This window comes from Macaca fascicularis, chromosome 2 (genome assembly GCF_037993035.2).
Source record: "Macaca fascicularis isolate 582-1 chromosome 2, T2T-MFA8v1.1".
NCBI lineage: Eukaryota > Metazoa > Chordata > Mammalia > Primates > Cercopithecidae > Macaca > Macaca fascicularis.
Genome location: NC_088376.1, coordinates 159,184,992 through 159,211,332, shown reverse-complemented (window position 1 = coordinate 159,211,332; position 26,341 = coordinate 159,184,992). Strand labels below are relative to the sequence as shown.

Genomic DNA, 26,341 nt, shown 5'->3' with positions numbered 1-26,341 from the left:
TCTACAAAAAAACCCTACTGGGATTTCACTGAATCTACATATTAGTTTGGGAAAAATTAATGTCCTAAGGATTTCGAGTCTTTGCAAAATTCCATGACGCAGTATTTCTCTCCATTTACTTAGATCTTCTTTAATTTCCTCCAGCAATGTATTTTATCTTTGAGTGTATGGGTCTTATATATTTTAAAAATTAGGCTAAGGCTTCAAATTTTGTATTTCCATGCTACCATAGTGATGTTTTAAAATTTCAAGTTCTAAATCTTCATCGTTAGGTTATAGAAATGCAATTTAATTTTTATATTGGTCTTATGCCCTGAAATCTGGCTATACTCATTATTAGATCTACTAGTTTTAAAAAATATATTTCATAGAATTTTCTAAATAGCAATCATATCATCTTTGATTACAGACAGTTTTACCTCTTCCTCTTCAATCTGGGTGCCTTTAATTTCTTTTTCTTATTGCACTGTACATCCAGTCCATTGAATAGGGGTAGGAGTAGACATCTTGCCGTCTTCTGATCTTAGGGAAAAGCTTGCTGTTAACTATAGACTTTTGGTAGATGCCCTTTATTAAGAGAGCCCCTTCTATTCCTAGTTTGCTGAGAGTTTTGTTCAGAAATGGATATTGGATTTTGTCAAATTATTTTCCTGCATCTACTTAGATGATTACATGGTATTGCTTTTTTAAATTTTAATTTAATTTTATTTTTTGAGACAGGATCTGACTCTCATGCCACCAGGCCCGACTACTTTTTGTATTTTTTGTAGAGATGGGTTATGCCATGTCTCCCAGGCTGGTCTCAATCTCCTGGGATCAAGTGATTTGCCCACCTTGGTCTCCCAAAGTGCTAGGATTACAGGCATAAGCCACCACGCTCTGACTGGTATTGCTTTTTAAATATGGTATATTGGTTTCCTAGGGCTGCTGTAACAAAGTAGTGTAAACTGGGTAGCTTAAAATAATAGAAATTTATTCTGTCACAGTTCTAGAGAGAAGAAGTCTGAAATCAAGTGTTAGAATGGCCGTGCTCCTTCTGAGACTCCGGGTAGAATCTTTCTTTGCCTCTTCCTAGCTTCTGGTGGTGGCTGTCAGTTCTTGGTATTCTTTGCTGCTGCGTCACTGCAATCTCTGCCTCTGCTATTACATGGCATTTTTCCTTATGTGTCTCTGTCTTCTCTGTCTTCATATGGAGTTTTTTGTTTTTTTTCTTCTTATGGGGACACCAGTCATATTGGATTAGGGTCCATCCTAGTGACCACATCCAAACTTGATTATATCTGCAAACACCTTGTTTCCAAATAAGGCCATTTTCACAGCTACCAGGGGTTAGGACTTTAACATACCTTTTTTGGGAAATACAATTCAACCCATAACATGTAAGTTACATTGAATAGTTTTCCAAATGTTAGACCAACCTTGTATATGTGGGATAAACCCACTTGGTCATGACATACTATCCTTTTTATATATTGTGGATTTTATTTGCTAAAATTTTATTTAAAATTTTATTCCTAATAAATATTCCTAAGGAAGTAGTCTACATTTTTTTTTCTTATATGGCCTTTGTTTAGTTTTGGCATCAGAATAATGCTGGCCTCATAGAAGTAGTTGGGAAATATTTCCTCCTTTCCACTTTTCTGGAAGAGTTTTTGTGGAATTGATATTATTTCTTCCTTAAATGTTTCATAAATTTACCAAAAAAGCCATATGAATCTTGAGTTGTTTTGTGTGTGGGGGTGTGTGGGGAAAGCTTTTAAGCTACAAATTTAATTTCTTTAGTAGATAAATAGCTATTTAAGTTAGCAATTTCTCCTTGAGTGAACTTTAGTAGTTTGTGTCCATCTTATGAAAGTTGTCAAATTTGTTGGCATCAAGTTGTTTATAATATTCCCTTATTATTATTTTCACATTTATAGAATTTGTAGTGATGTCACCTCTCTTGTTCCTGCTAGCAGTAATTTAAGATTTTTCTCTTATTTTCTGATCAGTCTGGGTGGAGGTTTCTTTATTTTATTGATCTTCTCAAAGAACCCACTTCAGTTTCATTGATTTTTTTCTTTTGTTTTCCTGCTATTTTATTGCCTTCTGCTCTGATCTTTTTTATTTCTGTTCTTCCACTTTGATTTCACTTGCTCTTACAGTAGAATAGGAGCTTATTGATGGGAGATCTTTATTTTCAAAATAGGTGTTTAGCACTATAAATGTCTTTCTGCTTTAGCTGCATCCCACAGATTTAGACTGCCTTAGCTGCATCCCACAGATTTTTATGTAATGTGTTTTCATTTTTATTCACTTTGAGATTCTTTCTAATATCCCCCTTTGAATTCTTTTTTTGGTGGGGGCCGGCAGGGGACAAAATCTCACTGTGTCGCCCAGGCTAAAGTGCAGTGGCACAATCTTGGTTCACTGCAACCTCTGCTTCCTGGGTTCAAGTGATTCTCATGCCTCAACCACTAGAGTAGCTGGGATTACAGGCATGCGCTACCATGCCCAACTAATTTTTGTATTTTTAGTAGAGATGGGTTTCGCCATGTTGGTCAGTCTGGTCTCAAACTCCTGGCCTCAAGTGATCCCCTGGCCTCAGCCTTCCAAAGTGTTGGAATTACAGGCATGCCCCATGGTGCCCAGCCCATCCTTTGAATTCTTAGTAGCTCATGTGTTATTTAGAAGTATGTTATTTACTTTCCAAATATTTGGGAGGTTTTTCTGGATTCTTTTTGTTATTGATTTCTAGTTTAATTCTACTGTGGTCAGACAACATACTCTGTATGATTTTTTTAAAAAAAACCAACTTAGGTATAATTTATATACCACTTTGCATGATTTTAATCCTTTTAAATTTATTGAGATTTGTTTTATGGCTTAGCGTATGGTTTATCTTGACAAATGCTACCTGTGCATTTGAAGAATGTGTATCTGCTGTTATAAAGTGGAATATTCTATAAATGTCAATTAGGTTAGGTTGGTTGATAGCATTGTTCAAGTCTTCCATATCTTTACTGATGATCTGTCTCCTTATTCTATTAATTACTGCATTTTACAGATAATTAATTGTCTGACTATAATTATACATTTTTATATTTCTCCTTGCAGTCCTATCAGTTTTGCTTCAGTTACTTTGAAGCTGTCTTATTAGATGCAAACACTCTTAGGATTGTTATGTCTACTTGATGAATTGAAATGTCCCTCTTTATCCCTGGTAATATTCTTTGCTCTGAAGTCTTCTTTGATATTAATATAGCCATGAACATTTAACACTTAAATAGAAATTGCCAAATTTCCTCTCAAAAAGTTTGTCATTACATAAGGTGTTCCCCCATTCTTGTCTGTATCTTGAGATTTTGATATGACCCTTCCTCTAAAAATGTAATGTTTCTTCTGAATTGGGATGAGCTAATGCCTTGCCAGGCCACTGATTCTTTAGCTGCACAATGGTAGCAATTAATTAATAGCAGCTCTGAAATCACATATGTGTGTGCAGGGGTAGGGGAGCAGACCAGGGGTTAGGCACAGGATTAAGGGGAAGAAAGATTTTGAAAAGACGAATGAGAAGTATTTTCATTGTCAGAAAAGGCATAGGCAAAGGGGCATCTGAAGCCAGTTCAAAATACTAGGGCCAGATGAATTAGATCTCAGGGCAGTGAACTTGTGATGTCAGAGTCACTACAGAGGTCTGATAGATCTCTCCAACTCAAGGTTGGAGACAGATCTGATAGGTGTATCCAAGGTTGGAAACAGGTACTTTTTTTTAATGGGTGAAAAAAAAAAGTAGCCTATTTGTGTCAGTGAAGAACGTGATGAGTACCGGGAGCCAGAAAGTGTTCACTAAAAACTAATTTAATTCATTTTTTTTTTTTTTTTTTGAGACGGAGTCTCGCTCTGTCGCCCAGGCTGGAGTGCAGTGGCCGGATCTCGCTCACTGCAAGCTCCGCCTCCCGGGTTCACGCCATTCTCCTGCCTCAGCCTCCCGAGCAGCTGGGACTACAGGCGCCCGCCACCTCGCCCGGCTAGTTTTTTTGTATTTTTTAGTAGAGACAGGGTTTCACCGGGTTAGCAAGGATGGTCTCGATCTCCTGACCTCATGATCCGCCCGTCTCGGCCTCCCAAAGTGCTGGGATTACAGGCTTGAGCCACCGCGCCTGGCCATTTAATTCGTTTTATTTGCTGCTAGGGTTACCCAGTTGGTGGATCTGCATAGGCCCCAGTTGCCTTGGCCCCCAGAGAGAGGTGGAACCAAATAGGTTACTAGAGACAAACAGTTCCAGGAGATTCTGTCTGATGGGTTGCAGTCATCAACTTCAGACAAGTACCTGGTTTTCCTATTAGGCGTGTTTTAACTCATTAGGTCAGGCCACCACTTCTCCATCTGTCTGGATGAGGCAACAGCAAACAGCGCTCAGCAGACTTTATTAAGTACTCAGGTCTTAAAGACCTTCTGTTTGGTGGGCTCTGCAGTCACTAGAACCACAAACACACTACTGGATAATTATTGTTTAATTATTACTTAAAAACTGATGGGCACAATACAATCACCACATTAATTACCCCATACAGCATCTGTTTTCTTTTTTGCAGTCATCCCCACTCCTCCCCAGCCCCTCTCCCCACTTTAATTGAAATTCAGCTTGCTGTAACACCTCCTTTCTCCTGGCCAACTGGATCTCTCCATTCACATGAGGGAGAAGAACAAAACCGAGAAGGCCCCAGGGATTAGAGAGTTTTGACAGCTGTCCAAGAGGAGCACGGAGATAGGGCCAAGTACGGAGGCAGGACAGAGACAAACGAGGGACAAGAGAGTGACGGAGGGAGGGAGAGATAGGCAGGGAAACATCACAGGAGCATTAAACTGGACAAAGAGTCACAGAGACAGGCGGAGATGTTTAAAGGGGCGCTGAAAAGGGGAAAAGGACGAGAAAAGACAAAAAGGAGAGAAATTGTGGCGAGCTGGTGAGGAAAATGTGAGAGGCTCAGGAGGGCAGGGAGACAGAAGAGAGTTCGTCAGGAAGGAGGGGAAGAAAGGCCGGCCTCTAGGGACAGGTCAGTCCAGCTTGGGGACCGATCTGAAGATCCGGAGAAGGCGGGCGGGCAGCCTGGTGTTCCCCTCACACACCTGGGAGTGGAGTGGGCGGAGGAGGTGGCCGCTGGGCCGGGTGGAGCACTGGCGTCGGGAGCGGAGAAGCAGAGCGCGCAGCGCCCGGGCCGCAGAGCCCCTGGACTAGGCTGGCTTGCGCCCTGCAGCCCCGGGCTCGCCCGGCGGCCCCGCCCCCTCCTCGGCCCGGGCTTTTCCTGCCGAGCTCAGGAAGCCGGCCTAGCACAGCCTCGAACAATAGCTCGGGACTCAGGCTTCGCTCCCTGGGAGGCCGGCGCAGGGAAGCTGGGACAGGGGGCGTCGGCGCCGCCGGGGGCCCGCAGCGAGCCCTCGGCCCGGGCTGGAGCTTCAGTTCAGCTCGGCGCTCCAGGGGTCATTGTTGGCGGCGACTGAGGGAGCGGGAGCCGGGGGAGGAGCTGGGGAGGCGGCGGCTGCGGCGGGAGCCAGAGGGGGAGCCAGAGAGCGAGCGAGCGAAGGAGGGAGGTAGCGAGTGAGCGAGTGAGCGAGGGAGGGAGGAGGTAGAGAGACAGGGAGGGTGGGAGGGAGGAGGAAAAATAAAGAGGAGAGAGCGGAGCAGGGCTGAACAATAGAGACAGGCAGACAGGCGAGCAGGAGAGCCAGCTGCCGCTGCTGGGGGACAGCGGGCACCCAGGCAGCCCGCGCCCCGGCCTCGGTTCCCGGCCCTAGCCAGACAGCAGGCGGCCAGCGCCCTGGGGAAGGGGTACCATGGGGGAGCTGGCGGCAGGCACCCCTAGCCCGCCGCGCGCCTCCGCTTGAGGGAGGCTCGGCGTTCTCTGCCCCTGCCCCACCGCCCAGCGCCCGCCCTCGAAGCCCCCCTGGCCGCCAGCTCTGCGGCCGCGGCCGCTGCGCCCCGCGCCCTCCGCCCATCGGGCGCCTAGCAGCCCTCGGCCCCAGGCTTCTCTGGCCCCCGGCTGCCCTCAGACGCCCTCCCACAGTCATGAACCCCCCTGAGGGAGCAGCGGAGGAAGGAGGAGCAGCCGACTCGGACGTGGACGCCTTTTTCCGGACAGGTAAGCTGGGCAGGGCGCGGGGGGCCGGGGCTGAAGGCTGCTGCCTCGGACGCGGCGTCTTGGACAAGTTTGGGGAAGGAGGGCTGTTGCTGCCGCGTGCGTGTTGGGGGCCAGTGCCCCCTCGGCGTCGGGGCGGGAGTTGCCGAGATTCTGGTTGTTATGGCAGTGCTGGCTGCGTTTGGGGAGGGCGTGGGGGCTGGGAACTCCGCGCCCCTCCGCCTTCATCCCAGTTGCGGGAGTCCGTGTTGGGGAGGCGGGAGGCGGTCCCCTCGGGCCGCCTTCTCCCGGAGCGCGGGGATGGGCGGTGTTGGCTCACTTTGCAGCGCGCCGCTCCGGCTACCGGCGTCCCGGCCCCTCCCTTGGCTCCCCCTCCCCCGTGCCTGTCAGCGGGGCTCCCGGCGGCAGCCCTGGGCCGGCACCCCTCCTCGCCGTCGGGGGCCCGGGGCCCTGATGTGCACAGAGGGGCGGCGGGGACCCGGAGCCGCGCCGGCTGCAGACTGACAGGAGCGGGGCGGACGACATGGGTCTCGCCTGGTGCGTGTGGGGAGCCGGCCCCTCTCACTTGAGAGGCAGACCCGGCTGGGAGGGCGGTGGGCGCCTCGGACCTCCCCCTTGTCCTCCTCTTCAGTTCTGGGAACGGAGGAGCTATTCATAAGAATTACTCATTCCTGGAAGTGTGAGTTAGCGTCCCTCTCATACACACCCACTAAGTCTCTGCTTGCTGTGAGGTGTAGAGCCCTGAGATGTCTTTCTAGATCTTTGCGCCCCTGCCACCGTCCATGTCCCGGGTCCATTGCTCCTCCTGCTCCCTGGCTACACAGTCCCTCCCGGGAACCGGCACTGACCATCCTCGTTTTCCACCACCTGTGACCCTGTTTCTCTGATGGCCAGGGATTCCCCATCTCCCTGTACCTGTGGCTTCCACTAGCTTCTGTGTGTAGCTCCCCATGTCCCCACATGTCTGAAACCATTTTGTCTGGAATCTTTGTCCCAAAGAGTCCAGTAAGTTACCGGGGTCCCATGCATCTGCTCTCCCTTTTGGAAAGTTGGATTAGAGGACATGAACTGGTGGGGGTCAGGGGTCAGGTTAGCTCTGGAGGGTCTCTGCACATCCATCTGTTTCCTAACCCTGTTACCTTGCCCTGGAGGTCATCTCTAGGGAAGGGGGTGGGGTGCTTTGTGGGGGAGACTTGTGGCTTTGGAAGTCAAGACTTGATTGGCTCATATGTTCATTCTCTAGTTGATGTGCAGAGGAAAAAGCTGGATGACAGGAGCTGCTGCCAGGGTCTGGGGAAATCAGAGGGAGCCCCTGTCATTCTATTCTGCTTCCTAGGTCTAAGCCTACCTTCCTTCTCTTCCTCCTTCCTTCCCTTCTTCCTCTTCCTGAGACATGGATTATATTTTCTCTCTCTTCTTTCTTCTCTCTCATACACAAACAGCCCAGCACCCAAAAGCATGAATTCTAAAGAGGTGGAATATAGGGACAAGGTTCTGGGGGCTAAGTGATATCCAGAAATACTCATTATGAGGACGAGGAAGGGAGATATGGGAACTCATAACTGGGGCTAGAAACAAATTGACCAGTCAATCAAAAACCCAGCTGATCCCTCTTGCCTCCCAACTGGGGCAAAAGTCTGCATTTTCTTAGCTCTAGGGGAAAAATCTTGAAGTGTGAGCCTTTCCACCTTCCCTTTCAGGACCCCACTTTTACCTTTTGGTGTCCACTCCTCTTTCCCCTTTGTATCATCCAAACACTAGGTCCTGTTCATTTTCTGTTCCAGGCACCTGTAGCAGAGCTCAGTTCCTGGAGGCTTATTTCTGACAATAAATTCACACAGTGTTAATGGTGTTAATGGCCAATAATAGTCCAATGTGTAACTTTTCCCAGGGCCTTTCAAAACACAACGTATGGCACACATTATCCAACCCTGGCTCAAATCACAAAATAAATAGCAGACTCGGGTCAGTCTCCTGTGGGACTCCTATGTTGGGGATATTCTCCCTCCTCCTTGGGCAGCCCAGTGGCTGAGCTAAGTCTGATGTGCACTTAGTATCAGAGAAAGGTTAAGTCCTTGGTGCATAAGGCTGGAAATGACTGATGACCTGTAACATGTTGCAAGAGGGGGTGGGTCAAGGACTACACCCACCATGTGTGGCCCTCTATGCTTGGCTCACTGACTCTCACCACACTTCTGGTCTCTAGCCTAGGCTCTTGCTGGGGATTCGTCTTTTTTTGTTGTTAATTTTTATTTTAGGTTCAGGGGTAGAAGTGCAGGTTATATAGGTAAACTATGTGTCACAGGGGTTTGGTATACAGATTATTTCATTACCTCAGTAATAAGCATAGTACCTGACAAGTATTTTTTCTGATTTTCTCTGTCCTCTCACCCTCCACCCTCAAGTAGGCTCCTGTGTTTGTTATTCCTCTCTTTGTGTCCATGTGTTTTCACTGTTTAGCTCCCACTTATAAGTGAGAACATGCAGTATTTGGTTTTCTGTTCCTGTGTTAGTTTGCTTAGGATAACGGCCCCCACCTCCATCCATGTTGCTGCAAAGGGCAAGATCTTATTCTTTTTTTATGGCTGCATAGTATTCCATGGTGTACATGTACCACATTTTGTTTATCTAGTCTGCCGTTAATGGGCATTTAGGTTGATTCCATGTCTTTGCTATTGTGAACAGTGCTGCAATAAACATATGCGTTGGTGGAGAGTCTTAAGCTTAGAAAAGCCATATTTCTAAACCTCCCTTCTGATTCCCCATCTCTATGGAATATAGCACTGTACCTGACAGGCTGGATAGATTATAAATGTATTCAATTGAACATCTGAGAAACCTTCAAACAAATTTTCAAAGTCCCTAGCACCAGGGTTACCCCTTTCTTTCTGATGGAAAATTTTGTATGCACAAGGACCGAACTGGAAATTGCTTTGTCAAAATTCTGGCGTACTGTGCTTCTAATTAGGCGTATTTCGAATTATTCTGTCATTTTGGTTCCTTACTTGTCCTCTCTTGATTATTTTGGTATTTCAATCCCTTGACCAATTGGTTAGGCTAGATTCCCTAAATCTCACTTCCCTGTGTGCACATGGACACAGACACCCCACCCTACCCAGCCTACTATTCTAGATTGGTAGACTCCAGATTGTCTTCCTGGGAATTCTCTGTGCCAAGCCTGAGAAAGTGCGTTACAATAATTTTATTGATCATACTTAGGAGGCAGAGGAAGGGAGATATGGGAACTGATAACTGGGACCAGAAACCAATTGACCAGCCAATCAAAAATAATTATTCGGTTCTCACTAGAGCCTTCTGCTGTCCAGGGTGCTGTGGAACACAAAAGAAATATTTGAAGTGGTCTGTGTTCTCAAATTTTGAAGAAGATTGACAATTACTGTTCAATTAAAGATTAATTGCTAACCATTGTGGTGCTACAAGTTAAAAAGTTGGCAGAACTACAGAGGAGGTGGAGCCTAGGGTGGTCCTTCAAGGGTGAGTGGAGAACGGGCAGTGGCACATGGGAGTTTGGGCATTGAAGAGCCTGGGCTGACACAGAGGAAGATGTAGGTTAGTGAGGAGTGGGAAACAGGATTGGAGAAGTGGGGCAGGGTCAAATAGGGAGAGTCTTGAAAGCACAAGAGTGGAGACTGGATTTGATTCAGAGGCAGTAGGGAGTCATTATGGATTCTTGAGCAATGACACATCATGAAGAAAGTGTTTGGAAAGGTTAATCTGGGGTAATATGATTGAATAAGTGGACAAAAGTAGGGTAGAATCTAGGGAGATGCAGAAGTGATCCGGAGCTGAGGGGGAGGAGCCTTGGTCTGGGTTGGTGGCAGAAAGGATGGGGAGTCAGGGATGACCTCGAGACACATTTTTAGAGGTATGAATGTGGGGACTTGTTGATAATCTACTGATGGGGGAGAGGAAAATGAAGCCCATGAGGAAACTGAAGTATGTGGGTTGAGGAGCCCAGAGGACTGACAGTGTCTGACTGATGGACAGGTGTGGGCTGGTTGAAGACAGGAACTGGTTTTGCAGGGCAGATAATGATGTTAGCTTTGGACATGAAGCATGGGGGGCGACTCAGGGAAATCCAGGTGGAGCTGTTTTGTCAGCAGTTGGAAATGTGAGACCCAAGACAGGAGCATGGCTGGAGGCTAGGGCTGTTGATGTTGATTTGGAAGGTTGGATGCAGCTGAAGCTTTGTGAATGCATCTGCTCTCAGAGGGAAGGAGTAGAGGAAGAAAGGGAAGGGCGAAAGTTAGATTTTGGGGTAGAAATTCTTATTGCAGAAGTGGCAGCAGAGGAGACTTGATCCTGGAGACCCCAGGGAGTCAGTGTGGGCTCTGATGTGATGACAGGCTGCAGACAGGTTGAGCGGGAGGAGTGCTGGGGCATGGTGAAAGAAAGACCCTGCGCGCTCCAGGAGCAGAGGATTAGAAGAGGTGTTCAGAGGAGGGATTTGCGGTGGTGAGTGGGAATCAGCTACTTGCAGAGTTTATCAGTGAAAGGAAAAAGAGGTATGTGCTTAGCCAGAAGGGACATTAGTATCTAGAAAAGGAATTTTTGTTTTTTGTTAGAGTCACAGCAGGTTTGGAGGTGGCAGGGAGAAAATGTGTGGAGATAAAAAAACTGAGGAGGCTAGAACGAGTGTAGAGTTTGATACCTGAAGAAATGAGATAAGAATCGGTTCCCTAACAAAAGTAAGAGCTTAGCTTTGGTGAGCAGCAGAAAAACCTTTTTCTTTAAGGTGCAAAGGAAAAAAGTAAGAAGATAAATGAAAAGAGAGTGATGTGGAGATATTTTCTACCTCTGTCCTTCTGTTGAGCTTTGCTTCTGTGAATCTAGACATTTTCAGTTGAAGTGTTTGTGGTTACTTGGGCTTCGGCCAATCTCAAACTCAACTCTGTCTTTCCAGCTTTCCAAACTAGCTCTTCCTCTTGACTTTCTTAATTCTATAAGTGACATCTTCACTCTTCCAGTCATGGTATTTAAAACCTTGGTATTGTCTGTGAGGAATCTCTCTCCTCCACAAACCCTGTTGGATTATCTTTCATAGTTAGCCCTTGTTCATCCACAGGGCATGACCCCAGGACAGGCCCCATATGCCCCCCATGGACTTCTTTCCTGGCCCTCATTCTCATCCCTCGGAAGCTGTTCCCTTAGCCCCACTCTAAGTTGGACCTGCAGACACTTTACACTTCCTAAAGCACTACTTTCATCACACCACTGCTTGCTGCTTGGACCTTCAGTGAACCCCTAGTGCCTTCAGGGTCAAGTGTCGACCTCACAGCGCAGCTCCAGCCAGGCTGCTCTCCACACACTGCCCAAGGGCTCTTGAATTCACAGTCTCCTTGGATCAACCACCCCAGCACCCTCCAAATCCAACACAGTCTTTAAGACTTGAGCCCTACCTCCTTCTGGGAGCTTTCACAGCTCACGATGACAGCCCTTTGAATTACTCACTGTCTGTACTCATTTTCTCACTTCATCGGTATTGTATTGTTATTTAGCCTTTTCATACATGAAGGCTTGTCTCCCCCATTGAAGTTATTTGTTCTTTGGAGGTAAGAAAAAGGATCTTTTTAAAACCTTGTGATTAATCAAAAAACGCCTCCTCACAATATAAAGCAAACTTGGCAAAATATAAGCAGCTATTGAATCTAAGTGATGGATGGTTTGTATTCTCTGTATGATTCCTTAAACTTTTTTCTTAAATAAGAACCCTATCACATCTAGATAGGGAAACTTAAACTGTTGTCATGTCCAGGTCATATAGAAGGGAGATTTTGGAATAACAATCTATGTTTGCACGCAATTCTTTGAGTAAATATCACCGCCCAGTCTGTACATTGCCAGGTACCTAAAAAGGGAGGAGTCTCTTACTTCCTGAGCTTGCTTTTGCAGCAAAGGAAAAACATCTTTTTTTTTTTTTTTAAGTTATGCTTGATGCTCCAGAGTGTAAACACGATGCTTAATTTAATGCTTATTGTCCCTTCTTGATCTCCTCCACTTTCACCCATTATGAACTGGGCTTTTGGTCACCCCATTTTTCAGGAGCCTTTGGGGGAGTATTGGGAAGACTTTGTGGTTCTGGAGAGGGAATGTTGTTAATATTTCTAATGCTATATTTTTTATAGGCTATTTCTACTATTAATATATTTTAGAACATATCAGTGACATCCAGGTCCACCTCTATAAGATTTGGCAAACTTTGCTTCATCCTTGTGCCACAAATCACCAATAACTTTATTACTGGTACATTCTGTCCCATCGTATTTGATAATCCCTTGAGGGATGAAAGGCGGTTTTAGAATAAACTGAAGCTACAGTAAGAAATTAGCTGATAAGTAAGAAAATCTTCCTGACTATAAATAAAATCAGTAAAACACTGTAACCGGTGAACTAGAGTTCTTCTTAGATGTTGGAATTGAACACTTTTTACTTTTCAAAGTTTTCTGTAGTTCTGGTATTTGATAGTTTACTGCTGGAGGTGGGCAGTTTGGTGTAGCCCAGTGGTTCTCAACAAGGGCAATACTCCCCTTCCCAACCCCCATCACAGAACATTTAGCAATGCCTGGAGACATTTTTTTGTGTGTGTGTCATAACCTGGGGAGGGTTTGCTACTGGCATCTAGTGGGTAGAGGTCAAGGGTGCTGCTAAGCATCTTACAATGCACAGGACAACAAATAATTATCCAGCTCCAAAATGTCAGTAATGCTGAGATGGAGAAACCCTGGTATAGCGAGAGGATGATAGGCTTTGGATGGAATAAGTTCAGCACTAACTAGGGGTAGGATCTTGCATTAATTATTTAGTATCTCTCATCCTCATCTTCTGCAAAATGGGACTGATAAAGCTTGTTTCACAGGTTGAGAGGATTAACTAGGAAAAAAAAAACATGTATGGAGCATCTAGCGGTCTCTGACACAGTAGAAGCACAAGAAATCCTAGTTATCCCTGTTGTTTCTGCTGTTTTAATTATTGAATATGATGGACAGAGGCTGAAGGTCTCTTGAAGGCGTGCTGGGCAGGGCTTTTGACATGGGATGTGAGAGGGTGCCAGAGAGGCAACATGATGCAGTGCAGGGAGCCTGTGTGTGGCATCAGAAGGCTAGGTTTTGGGCCTCGGCTCTCATTCATTCATTCATTAAATCATTTGTTTGAAAAATATTTATCAAGTGTTTACTATAGTCATGTACCACGCATGCTATGGGAGTATATAAAGCCATTAAAAACAGAATGTAGAACAGGAATGGAAATGGATATAAATATACACCCTCTGGGAGCACTTGGATATAAGGGGTTAAAAGGGGAGGAAAAAGTCTATGAAGGAGGCCGAGAAGGCCAGACAATAGAGCAGGAGGTAAACACTCCATTTTGCTCTCTACTTACATGAATAACTTGGGCAAATGACTTTAACATCTGTGTAAGATGAGGATAATAGCCCCCCTGCCCCGACCCTTCCCTTATAGAGCTGCTGAGAGACTCAAATAAGATACTGTATCTGAAAAGTCTTTATAAGTTGTACAGTGCTATCCAAAAATACGTAGATCTTTCCAAATTGAACATTCTGTTACTCTAGGTGCCTCTTCTGACAAGTATTGTCTTATTTAATCTGACTTCCATGGGACCTTTCCAGTCCAGGAAGATATGCAGTTATTCTCATTGTGGTTTCCCAAGGGGACTGGATGGGTCACCCTTTTACAGCAGGTCAGAGGACCCCTGTTTTCTCCTCCTCTGCATAAGTATAAGAATGCCAGTGCCCCAGTCCCTGTCCGGGTCGTGGGGCACGTGGCTTGATCCATCTGGAGAAGGTTCTTGGTTCTTACTTCTGCTGAGCCTCAGGTGTGCACAGAGAATCAGGCCCTTCCTGCCTTTTCTCTGTCTGCGTGCAGTTCAGACTCCTCCTGCCACTCCTTTGTGCATGAATGATTGGCAGCCAAAATAACTAGGAAATGACTGACAGCCACAGAGCTGTTGGATCAATAGAGCTGCTTGAAATTGTGTCTGCCTAGGAGAAAGGGAACAGAAAGAATCAAATGGGTGGACAGAGGAATTAATTCAGGGAGGTAAAGAAGAAACTGTAGGAGAATTAGCTTTCTCTCCTCCCCATCTGCCCCATCACATTATTAGAAGGGAGCTGGACACTAGCTAGGGAACATGGATGCAACAGATAAACAAGTATAAGTGAAAAGTGGCAGACACTCTGTACACTTAAGGGAGTGGCTACTTCTCCTTGATCTGGGACATATGATTGGTATGGTTTGGATAGGGAAGACAGAAAGTGTTGTGATCCCAGGTTAAAACAGCATTGAAAGGAGGTATGAATATTCATAGCATATTTAGGGGCAGTAAATGGTTCAGTTTATGTGACTCAGAGGAGACTGGTGGAGGATCAATGGGAGATGAGACTCAGGAGGTGGCAACCAGGTTGATTAGTTGATTGCTTTATCAAACATTTATTAGGCTCCTAGATCATGAAGGCGTTGAATGGAAAGCCAATGAATTTGGTCTTTCAGCAGTTGGCTCTGGGAAGCCACTAAAAATGACATGATCAGAAAGATAAATCTGGCAGCCCTGTGGACGGCCCATTGGAGTAGGGGAGGGACTGTTGGTTGGGGATGGGTTAGGAGATCACTGAGATAGAGTAGGAGGGTCTGAACTTGAGAAGCAGCAGCAGAAATGGAGAGGAGGGGATGGATATGAGTTACTTCAGGAAGTGGAGTCTATGGGACCTGGCATCTTGGATGTTGATGTGTCAAGAAAGAGGTAGGAACCCAAGATTACTCCAAAGTTTAGAGTTTGAGTGACTAGGAGAACAGAGGTACCCTTAATGAAAGGCAGGAGCTGGGAAGAGGAGGAGCAGCTGTGGGGAGGCAGGGGAAGAGGGGAGATTTGGAGAATTTGCTTTGGGACATGTTGCATTTCAGGTGTCAGTGAAATAGCTAAGGGAGGTGTGGATTCAGTAGGCGGATAACGAGGGGAGTCTGGAGCTTTGGAGGGAGGCCAGATCTGGAAATATAGATTTGGGAGCTATCTGAAAGAAGTTGTGGCTGGAGCTATCAAAATAGATCATATAATAAATGAAAAAGCATACACAGAATTAAGGGCAGAGTGCCAAAGACAGAATTGTAGATACAGGGGTATCTACGTTGGGCTGTGGGAGAACAGATGCAGAAGGGCTGGAGGAGAACCAGGAGAGAGCAATACTTAGGAAAATCAGGTGATCAACAGGATTTAATGCTGCAGGAAAGTTGAGGGAGATGGGAACTGAGCAAATACCATTGGTTCTGGAGACTAGGAGATCATTGGTAATCTTTGAAATAGCAGTTTCAATTGTGTATGGGAGGTGGAATCCAAATTCCAAGGGGAATGAGGAGTGAGCGCATGGGGAGGAAGTGGTGGGAGTGCATATAGATGGCTCTTTGGAAAGGTTTGACTGTGAAGGGAAGATTAAAAATAGCAAGGTACTTGGAGATGGGGAGCAGAGTTGAGGGGAGGTTTTTTTTAGGAGAGAATATATGCGAATACCTAGGGATGGGGAAGAGGGAGACGGCAGGCATGAGGAAGATACTTAATATTTAGAAAAGACAGAAGTAATTGATAGAGGAAGGTCCTGGATGAGCCTGGAGGGGTGGATCTCAAGGTCAGCTTTGGGCCAGAGGAGGATGCTTCTTTCTTGGACACTGGAGGGAAGGCAGACCTCAGTGAAGTAGCTGGCTGGCAAGGACCGGTGGGCACAATGTTCCAGATTGACAGCTCCAGGAGAGAGAGCATCATCTGGCTGGAAGACTCAGAGACTAGTGGCACCATGCTTAGGGAGGGTAGTGCAAGCTGAGGCAGCTGTGAAATGGGTGGGCTGAGCTGTTGTGGCCCTAGAAGGCTCTTGGGTAAAGAAGCTAAGAAGCAAGGCTGGGAGATCTAAAGTTAGCAAACCATTTAAAAGTGCTGGTGGCTTTCTTTTGCAAGCTTAGGTGGGACTGCTTTAGGCTGTAGTAGGGTCTGCAGAATCGCCTCCTACAGAGTATGAGTCAGAAAGGCAAGTGGGGAAGAAGTAAGTGAGGAGAGAAGAGAGGGAGGGAAACTCAGGCAAGATGGTATCTGGGCAGCCTACTTAGGAGGGGTCAGTGTCTGGCCATCAAGGTGCTATATCAGTGATGGGATTTGCTCATGAATTTCCAGTTTCCATAGTGTCTCTTGAAGTCCTAGAAGAAAGTGGAAGCAGGCTAGGGCTCATGAAAGAGCCCCTTGCTCATTCTTCTCCATGAAGTGAAATCCTTCACAGAAGAGAATATGCCATACTCTTTTTCTTGGCCCCAAACACTCGTTCCACCCCTTGTTTCAGGGGCTGACCCAAGAGGAAAAGCCCCATTTCATCAAAGACCCTCCTGAGGGCTGGCAAGTAGGAATCTGGGTGTTGCTGCCACCAAAGGATGGATTGTGGGGAACCAGGCTTATCTTGCCTAGAACACAAGGAGGTGGGAGTTCCTTAAGTATAGACCAGTTCCAGAATCACAGAATCTTGGAACAGAAACTTACTCGCTTTGTGACTTTGTGCAAGTTATAATTATTCCAAGCTTTAGTTTATAAATCTGTAAAATGGGTAAAAAAATTCTTGCCTTTCAGTGGGCACCTGTAATCCCAGCTACTTGGGAGGCTGAGGTAGGAGAATCACTTGAACCCAGGAGGCGGAGGTTGCAGTGAGCCAAGATCATGCCACTGCATTCCAGGCTGGGCAACAGAGCAAGACTCTGTCTCAAAAAAAGAAAAGAAGAAAAAAAATTGCTCATGTTAATAGATATATTGTGATAGCTGTATTCATATTGTGAATAGTAATGTAAATAGGATTATATTACTAGTAATATGGTACTATATATTACTAGTATGACATATTACATGTATAACATATTATGATTATGTTACTAGTTAGATGAATCCCTTTATTTTCAAAATCATGAAAACTGATTCCCTCCTTCTTTCCTTCTCTTCCTTCTCTTCATTTTCTTCCTTCATTTGATAACAGTATGGAGATAGTGTTATGATTTTTAAACTTGCAGTTACAATTATTCCAAGGCTTGACAGGCAGGGACTAGGGATGAGGCTAAAATCTCCATCTTTTATACTCTTACCCAGCCCAGGGACAATGGGCATCTATGGCGTGGGGGCACAATATTGAGTTGGCAGCTGGACAGTGGGCCTAGAAGGGGACCTGGGAGACTGGCAGATGGTTAATTGGATGTGACAAAAGAGGGCTAGGAGGAGGGGTCTGGGCTCCTGGGGGATTCCTGTCTCTGACTACTTACTGTCCTGAAATGAAGTGGTGGGGAAAGGGAGGAGTGACTCCAGGAACAGTTGGGGAAAAGATTGGCAGGACTCCATGTCAGGGTGTGGCAGTGGAAGGACAGAACACCATAAGGAGTACTGTCACAGCTTTAAGTCAGAGGGACGGTGCAAGATTTTAAGCCTCTTCTGTGTACACCAGTGCTTTGGCACATAATATGCTCAGATACTTGGATGTAAAGAGATGCTTAACCAAAGATTGTAACAGTACAATTTTCTAGTCATTCTTCATGATCCCAACCACTGAGTTTTGACAGCTAAGTATCATTCCTTTTGATGGGAATTGGAGAAAGAACTAATCAATTTTAGCAGAGTACTGGATTTCAGTGAGCAGATCTCTTCATTTATTTTTATACTCATTTATTGAAGTGTCAAACACCAGCTGTGCACCTACTAAGTGCCAGGCACTGGGTATACACAGACAAGTTATAAATAGTCTTTCCCAAAAGGAGGTTAACAGCCTAATTGTCGGGCAGGGGTGCCTGATACATAAACAGATGATTGCAGTGTAGTATGATAAGTGCAGTAAAGACAAATGCACGCTAATGTATAGAGGAAGGATCAACAACCTGACCCAGATGGGTGTGGGGAACATTCATTGAAGAGGGAGTGCTTGGGCTGAAATGGATGAAAAGGTAGTACAAACAAGAATAATGAGCATAGACCAGTATTCAAGAAACTTGGTAATAAAAGTAAGGAGACAAATAAGATGGTAATCAAGAGGACATTTTGGGGTTGCTGATATTGTTCTGCTTCTAGACCACAGGTGTGTTTCTTTTGTGAAATCTTTTTTTTTTTTTTTTTTTTTTTTTTGAGACGGAATCTTGCTCTGTTGCCCAGGCTGGAGTGCAGTGGCCGGATCTCAGCTCACTGCAAACTCCGCCTCCCGGGTTTACACCATTCTCCTGCCTCAGCCTCCCGAGTAGCTGGGACTACAAGCGCCCGCCACCTCGCCTGGCTAGTTTTTTGTATTTTTTAGTAGAGACGGGGTTTCACCGTGTTAGCCAGGATGGTCTCTATCTCCTGACCTCGTGATCCACCTGTCTCGGTCTCCCAAAGTGCTGGGATCTTTTGTGAAATCTTAATGATCTGTTAACTTATATGTGCAGTTTTATGCATGTATATTATTCTTCATTCAAAAATTTTAAAAGGTTATCAGGTCCAGTGAAGTTATTTTTTTCTTTCAGATCAAGAAAAAGCTTTGAATGTTTGAAAAAGTCATAGGAAGAGACAATGGCAGAGACTCAAAGTGTTAGAAGGTGGTATATGCGTTAGCGGAGGGTACCACGGTGGGTACCAGCTTCCCCCAAAATTAGAAAGGAATGAGATTTGTGGGTAAAGAGGTTATCTCTGGAATGGATGGTCACCTTTTCTTCTGTGGCTATGTGGAAAGACCCAGGTGTTTTTCAGGTCAGATGCTAGAGCTCCTATTAAGCTAACCTCAGTCATCTTAGTGAACGGGAGCCAAGGTCATCTGCAAGCACTGGGAGATGCTGCGAGCCTGGGGAGAGAGGAGATGGATTGGATCCATTTTCTGGAGAATGAGTGGGAATTGCATAAAAGAATGATCTGTTCAGTTGATTTCAGAATGGGCTGGGTATGCCTGGTTCTGACTCTTGCTCAGCCCTGGAGTCTCTGGAGCGGGGAAAGAAATAGTGTTTTTGGCTGGTGATTTGGATGAGATGTCTGGGGTGAGGATGAGGTGTGCACTTCACTTGTTTGAATACTATTGTCTTCCCCAAACCTTATGGAACATTGATGGCGTTAAGGCCTTTTGAAGGCCCTACTTTGGAAAATGTTTATGTCTGATTTCTCCAAGTAGGTTGTACACACCCTTTGCTTTTGACTTGTCTGTATTCTTGTCAATGCCCAGGTTAGTGCCTTGCAAATACTACTTACTCCATTAGTATATGTTGGCCCAATTTTTTTTTTTTTCAAAAAAACTACTTATTGGTGTCTAGGCTATTTGGGAGTTTTATAATGAAACACTGTGCTAAGGAAATGTGTCTTCTTTTTTGTTTTTTTTGTTTTGTTTTGTGGACAGGCAATTCTGCTTTAAACAAAAGACCTATGAAGTCAACATTGTGAAATACAGCTGTTGTGTGGATTAATTAGAGGGGATTCCTTTTATCACTTGCTTATAAATATTCACATATTTCACAGGCACTGGAAAAATATTCACTCTTCTTTTAGAAAGACCCAAGTAGGAAAGTTCAAACATGCAAATGGACCAACTAATCAATATTTAGTGAGTGTCTGCCATGTGCCTAGTGTTATGCCAGATACTAAGAGGACTAATGAAAATGGCTATCACATGATCTTTGTCCCTGAAAAGTTCATAGTCTTGTTGAATTAGGAAAATAATGGCTAATTGGAGAAAAATCAGAAAGGGAGTTTTAGTCATTCATTGACTCATTTAATTTGTATTTATTGTCTATAAGCTAAGAGATAATTTAAATAAGTGGTAAAATAAGGTTTTATTTAGAGAGACTCAATTTTAGGTATACCTTCATAGAACACTTTTTATATTGAAGTTTTTTAAAATATAAAACATTATTTTAATGCTGGCTAACTGTAGGACATTTGAAAAATGTGATGAAGTATAAAGGATAGAAAAGCCACTGTAATTCTTCTATCACCCAGAGAGAACCCGTTTGCTGATATGAGATATTTCCTTCTAGTCCTTTTTCCTATGTGAATTCTCTTCCTTGATCCATGGTTTGTTTTTCAATTTTTGAATGAAGATGAAAAACAAATGAAGGGAGTAGAATTTTTCCAAAATGAGATCATTTTTTCCAACTAACTTAAAGGTATGATACATTCCTATACATATGTCTATTGAACAAAGGAAGATGTTTATAAGCCAATTGACCTTTATATGGGGGAAATACAGGAAGACAGAGGATCCATTCATTGTTTGGAGGGGTAAAGGTATTGACACTGTTTTAAAAAATATTTACACAGAACAAAAGTACAAGATATATGGTCAGAGTGAATACTCTTTCTCCCTCTTCCTCCCTTATGTTTAGATAAATTCAACAGATACACACATGTACCTGTTGCATATACATCTTTATACAAATTAATAGCTTTTTTTCATTTAACAAAAAGAGGATCATGCTATACCTGTTATTCTGCAACTTGTTTTTATCATTTTGTAATCATGGACATTTTTCTATGTCAACACCTATAGTTTTACCTCATTTTTTTTGTTCTTTTTGTCTTTTTGAGACAGAGTCTCGCTCTGTTCCCCAGACTGGAGTGCAGTGGTGCGCTCTCGGCTCACTGCAAGCTCCACCTCCTGGGTCCACGCCATTCTCCTGCCTCAGCCTCCCGAGTAACTGGGTCTACAGGCGCCTGCCACCACGCCCAGCTAATTTTTTTTTTTTTTTTTTGTATTTTTAGTAGAGACGAGGTTTCACCATGTTAGCCAGGATGGTCTCGATCTCCTGACCTCATGATCCGCCTGCCTCAGCCTCCCAAAGTGCTGGGATTACAGGTGTGAGCCACTGCGCCTGGCCACCTCATTTGTTTTAACAGTTGTGTTACATTCTATTGTGAGGATGTGTGACTTTATTAAACCATTCTCCTAATGATAGACATTTATAACCCAGATTTTCTGTGGACCGGTGTTTGTTCTGGGACATTATTTGGTCCAAAGAGTAGCAAGAAAGGCCATTCATTTTTTTGATCTTGTTCAAAGGTGACTGTAGGACAACTGTAGGTTTGTGCTGTTTTCTCTGCCTTTATCCTCAGGAGAGAGGAAGAACAACCAGTCCCTGTTCTCTGAAGGATAACTTTTTGTGTAATGTTTAAGGACACTTTTGTTAGTGACATTTAAATAAATGGTAGAGGCCATTCTTGACCTCTTTTTCAGTGTGCCTTAGGAGCCAGATTTGCAGTCTCAATTAGCCAAAAAAGCCGCATCTGTTCTTGAACTTGAATGTAAGTTAATTCCAATACCACAGTTAGCTATGGCAGCACTTTAGATTGTGTATGCAAAAGCCATAGCCTGTTCTTGGCTAGGAGACTCCAAGGATGTCATTCGGGAGACCTTGGTTTCTAATTCTGCCCACCACTAAATAGCTCTGTACCTTGGCCAAACCCGGTAATACGCCTGTTTTTACAGATGGGATCTCTCTTTCCTCATTCGAAGAAAGAGGTAAACATACTTGCCCTGCCATACCTCATAGGAATAGTATGAGATAAAGTGAGATGATAGAAAGAAAATGCTTTGGAAAAACAAAATGCTGACTAACTGAAAAGGGATTTTGTCAGCTGCTTCTCTGGGGTCTCCTTCGGTTTTGAGTGTGGTTGAAAGCTGAGCTGGGCGACTCAGATGGGAGTGACAGCCTGTACTGCACTTGAGGACTGTACATTTTTTCATGTCTGGTAGGAAATTGGCAGCACTAGAAATGGAGTGAAACTTTTCATGACATGTTCCATTTGCTTTTGGAAAAGAGATGTGTGTATGAGAGAGGAAGAGTAGCTCATCTAACTGCCAGAATAGCTGAGGTTTTCTTTCTGGTGGGTAACAGTGTAGTTCAGTTGCACACTTACTTCTTATTACCCAGATGTGCAAAGAAACTGTAGCTTTTCAAATTTTCTAAAGTGGAGCCAGTCTTTCTGATAAGCCCCCACCCCCGTTTTGCTAGTTTATAATATATTATTCTTTTTTCTGGATTAATCTCTTTTGGATGACTGTTTCTTTTAGGTAAATTGCTCAGTTGCTCAGATTTTTCTCATGTTCCTCCATTTCTCTTCAGAGTGGGATCTGAGTGCATAGAGGTGTTTACATGAACTTAGGTGGTAGTGATGGGAGCAAAGGAAGAAGGGTGCTTGGAGCCAAGGCAAGATAGCTAGTTCCCACTGGTCTTTGCTTTATGGAGGTAGGGCTGGTCTGATGACCTCTCTTGTTTTTTGGAATATTGTGCTAATACCCAGCACTAAAATTTATGTCCTACTTTTTGCCTATGGGGTCAAAGACCCTACATATAGCAACCTCTTAGTCCTGACCCAGGCCTTTGCCCAGTCACTGACTGAGTACTATCAGCAGGGAACAAAGAAGTATATGGATCCCAGCATGCTCAGCACCAAGTGTGAGAAGACAGAACCTCTGCACTTGGCTCCCTAACTAGACACTCACCTTGGCCAGTGCTGTGTTTTCATCTGTTCACCACCATCCTCTCCCCTCCACACCACACTTGGTGAAAAGGTAGGCATTTTTCTAGAGGCCTTCAACACCTCAGGAGTAGCCTTAGGGTTCTCAGTGAGTACCATCACAACTATTAGGATATTTCTAAAGCTGTTCCCTAAACTCTGGTTGAGCCTTGAGGTGGGAGTATGTATAGTGGAGCCTAAGACCCTGGTATCCGATCTAGACTGAATTTTTCCCATGTTCCCCACATGCCTGAGGAAAAGGGCTTCCCTCTTTCCTTATGGCAGGGATCTCCCCTATGTCATATCCTCAGTACTTTCTCTCTCTGGTTTAAAGAAAACCTTAATGGTCAAGTCCACCCAGGCTGTATCTTAATATGTTAGTGGGAGCTTGAGAATTCAAGCTGCATACTAAAAAAATCCTATTTTGGATGTCAACAGCTGAACATTGACGCTTTCTCTTTGCCTGCTGCTATAACTATCCTAAACTTCCTTGAGGCAAATAGATGCTTCTGGCAGAGTAAGGAGGAGGTTAAATATATATAAAGACATGCAAAAGAGGAAAGTACATTATATTTTAAAAAGTATTACCCTAGTTAAAACAATAATTTGGGGGGAAGAAAGGTTTAGAAATGAGGCTCCCAAGATTGCCTTCATTGGGATTCCATGTATATACATGTACATGCTTATTTGTATGTAAACATGCAAGGGTGTGATGTTGTTGATTCTTCCAGCAAGCATGTAGTGAGCACTTGTTACAGATCATGTACAGAGGGGCATATGGCACAGTCTCTGTCTTCAAGGAGCTCCTGGTCTTAGGAGAATGATGGAGTGAAGATGGATTACATTATAGAGCTGCATGGCTGAATTCTGCTTTCTGAGACATTGGTGTTTTCGTCTGATAAATATGACTAATGGTTGAGCTAGGGCCTTTAGTGGGTCTGGTTTCTCCTTACCTTGCTAGGATCTGCTTTCCAAGTCTCTTCAACTTTTGACAATGATAAGTTCTAGTTACTTTTGATTTTCTCAAATAAAGTGAATTCCTTTAACATCAGTCTGGGTTTTCATGAACATATGTTCTATAGCAAGGATGTGCTAAATAAAACCAATTTTAATCAGTAATAAATCAATGGAAGAAATGAAGCCCAAATTAGATTTCCTGCTCTTCTGCTTCTGTGGTGGTGGAGTTGTTTGGTTGCTGTTGTTTTCATGCAAAATTCTTTCACCTCTTTTGATGCAGGAAAACTTTTGTATTTTATACACTATACTCAATCCAGGGCTATGGAGTTCAAACAGCACTAGGGGCTGTGAGCAGTAGTTCTACTTTGACTGGTGAAACTGGGAACTCTGTCCCCTGTGAAGAGAGGGAGAAACTGGTAGCCTGGCAAGTCAAGCCAGGCGGGGCAAGTATGGAGCAAAAATAACACAACAGGTAAGTGGCAGAGTCAGATGGTTGGGTTCCAGTGGAAAGAGCAGTGGGCTGGATTTTGGAAGAACAGTTATTACTGCCGAGCTTGGGCAAGTGTCTCCCATCTGAGGCTTAAGAGAGAGTTGAGCTAGAAGATCTCTAATGCGTCTTCCATCTACAATATTATGAGCTGAATGGATAGCAGGTGGGGGGACAGGGAAGCCCAGGGGCATAGGAACCAAGTGGTAAGTGGTTTCAGGACCTTTATGCCTGGTTCTCCGGAGACTTTACCCTTTTGAGGTCTTTCATTTCTGCAGCTCAAGACTGCTTGGTCAGTCCTCCTGATGCCAGAACTCAGAGGTGATCCAGCATCCTTATATGGTGAATAGGGGCACTAACCCCCTTGGGGAGAATCATCCTGATAGTCAGCAAATTAGTGGCTTCACACTATTTTGGTTCTTAGAATCTTTTCAAAGAACCATGTTTCTGGGGTTTCTGGGCCTGCATTAAAAAGCCTACACTTCCTCAGCCTTTTCTTTTGGATTCTAAGTCTGTGTGCCTGAACATCCTAGATAATGCCTTCATCAGGGACCACCTTTCTTCTGGCTCTTCCAAGATACAGAGAGGACTAACTTATTCATCTTCCTGTCAGCCCATGTCCTTGAACTTTTCTTCTTTTGCATCAGATACAGAAGATGGTAAAAAGCAGTCCAGAATCTTCTTTTCTTAGGGTATATGCAAACCCAGCCCAACTCCAGCATCTCAAAAGGAGAAATAGGGTAAACTTCCATCTTGGCTTTCTTACATTTCCTTCCACGCAGAACTCTCCTTTATTCCACATTTTCTAGAGCTTTAGAGAACTTACATTTTGGTAGAGGGAAACATACTTGATTTCTAAAAAGTACACTAAAGCATTCCAGTTATATGATAAGACTAGTAGTTGATAGCGTGGACATAAACGAGGAATGAAGTCTATGTTGGTGGATATGGTGGTTGTCATAGAGTAGGAAATGATTGAATGACATTTGGAAGAGGGATTCATTATCCATAGTGACGAGTGGGGAGAGGCATTCCTAGCAGAGGAAGAAAGGTGAGCAAAGGGAGAGAGTTGTGTAAACATCATGGAGAATTAGAGGATTGTAGGGAGACAGGGACTAGAGAGACATATGAGGTCTTGGATTTTCTCAGGAGTTGGATTTTATATACTAGGATTTGGATTCTATTTTTAAAGATATGGGGTCTTGCTGGGTCACACAGGCTGGAGTGCAGTGGCACAATCATAGCTCACTGTAACCTCGACCTCCTGGGCTCAAGTGATCCTTGCACCTCAGCCTCCTGAGTAGCTGGGACTCCAAGCATATGCCCGACTCTGGATTTGGGTTTTATCTTGTAAGCACTAGAGAGTTATAAAAGACTTTAAGAATTGAAGTGATGGAATAAAAAAAATCTAATTTGGAAGGGATAATATGGCATTGGAAGGACAAAATTGGAGATAGGAATTCTAGTTAGGAAACTACTGAAATATAGTTGATGATACAAGCAATTTAATGGTAGGGGTATCTGCAGGATTTAATGTCTAGTTGATGTTGGGATTGAAGGAGAGGTGAAGTCTCAGACAATCTCCAGGTTTTGGCTTAGGTTGTGGGTAAGGTCTCAGATGATCTCCAGATTTTGGCTTAGGTTGTGGGTGAAGACTGATGGTGCTTTCACCAAGCCTGACGTCATAGGAATCATGTAGGAGTATAGGAACACTTCACATGCTACTATAGCTTTCTACTGTAAAAGGGTTTAGCACTGCTCCATTCTTCAAACTCTTTACATATTTTGAATACAAAACATTAAAAAAAAACCCAGAGTGACTGATGGTTGGACAATTATATATTCGGACAACTTTTCCCACAGGTGGAGCAAATCTGCATGCTTATGTGTGCATATATGTGCTGTGTGCATGCATATGATGTTGCTCATGCTTTGGATATGAATGTGTGTGCTCCTTTGGTCGTGTTGGGTTCTTGACACAATGTCATTTTTCAGCATTAAAATTCCCATCACCTAGCAGAAGTGCTCCCTTTAAGATCCATTTCCGCTTGGCTCGTTGTGCATAAACATTCCAGTGGGATTGATTGCTTATGTCAAATTAATTTTTTCCCTTCCCAGGAACAGTGTCTGCCATGTGCAAAATGGGGAAATCCCCAGGCCTCTAGCCAAATGCAAGGCTCAGATATAGGGGTAAAGTCAGGCTTGGGTCAAGAATGGTTCTAGATAAGCCACAGAGCCTGCATCTGGATACTTAAGCTAACCTTCCCA

The 26,341-nt window shown here is 44.2% G+C and overlaps 1 protein-coding gene across 31 annotated transcripts in view; it reads left to right on the top strand.

The window, feature by feature from the left end:
* The first annotated feature begins 5,673 nt into the window (after positions 1-5,673).
* KALRN (kalirin RhoGEF kinase) overlaps positions 5,674-26,341 on the top strand; it is a 694,928-nt gene continuing 674,260 nt past the window's right edge. For all 31 annotated transcript variants that reach the window (XR_012431622.1, XR_012431621.1, XR_012431625.1 and 28 more), the window contains exon 1: positions 5,674-6,123. Coding sequence is in view for 23 of the 31 variants with exons in the window: in XM_015446332.4 (XP_015301818.2) it covers positions 6,051-6,123 (73 nt within the window). In the remaining 8 variants the exon portion in view is untranslated. The remainder of the gene's footprint in view (positions 6,124-26,341) is intronic.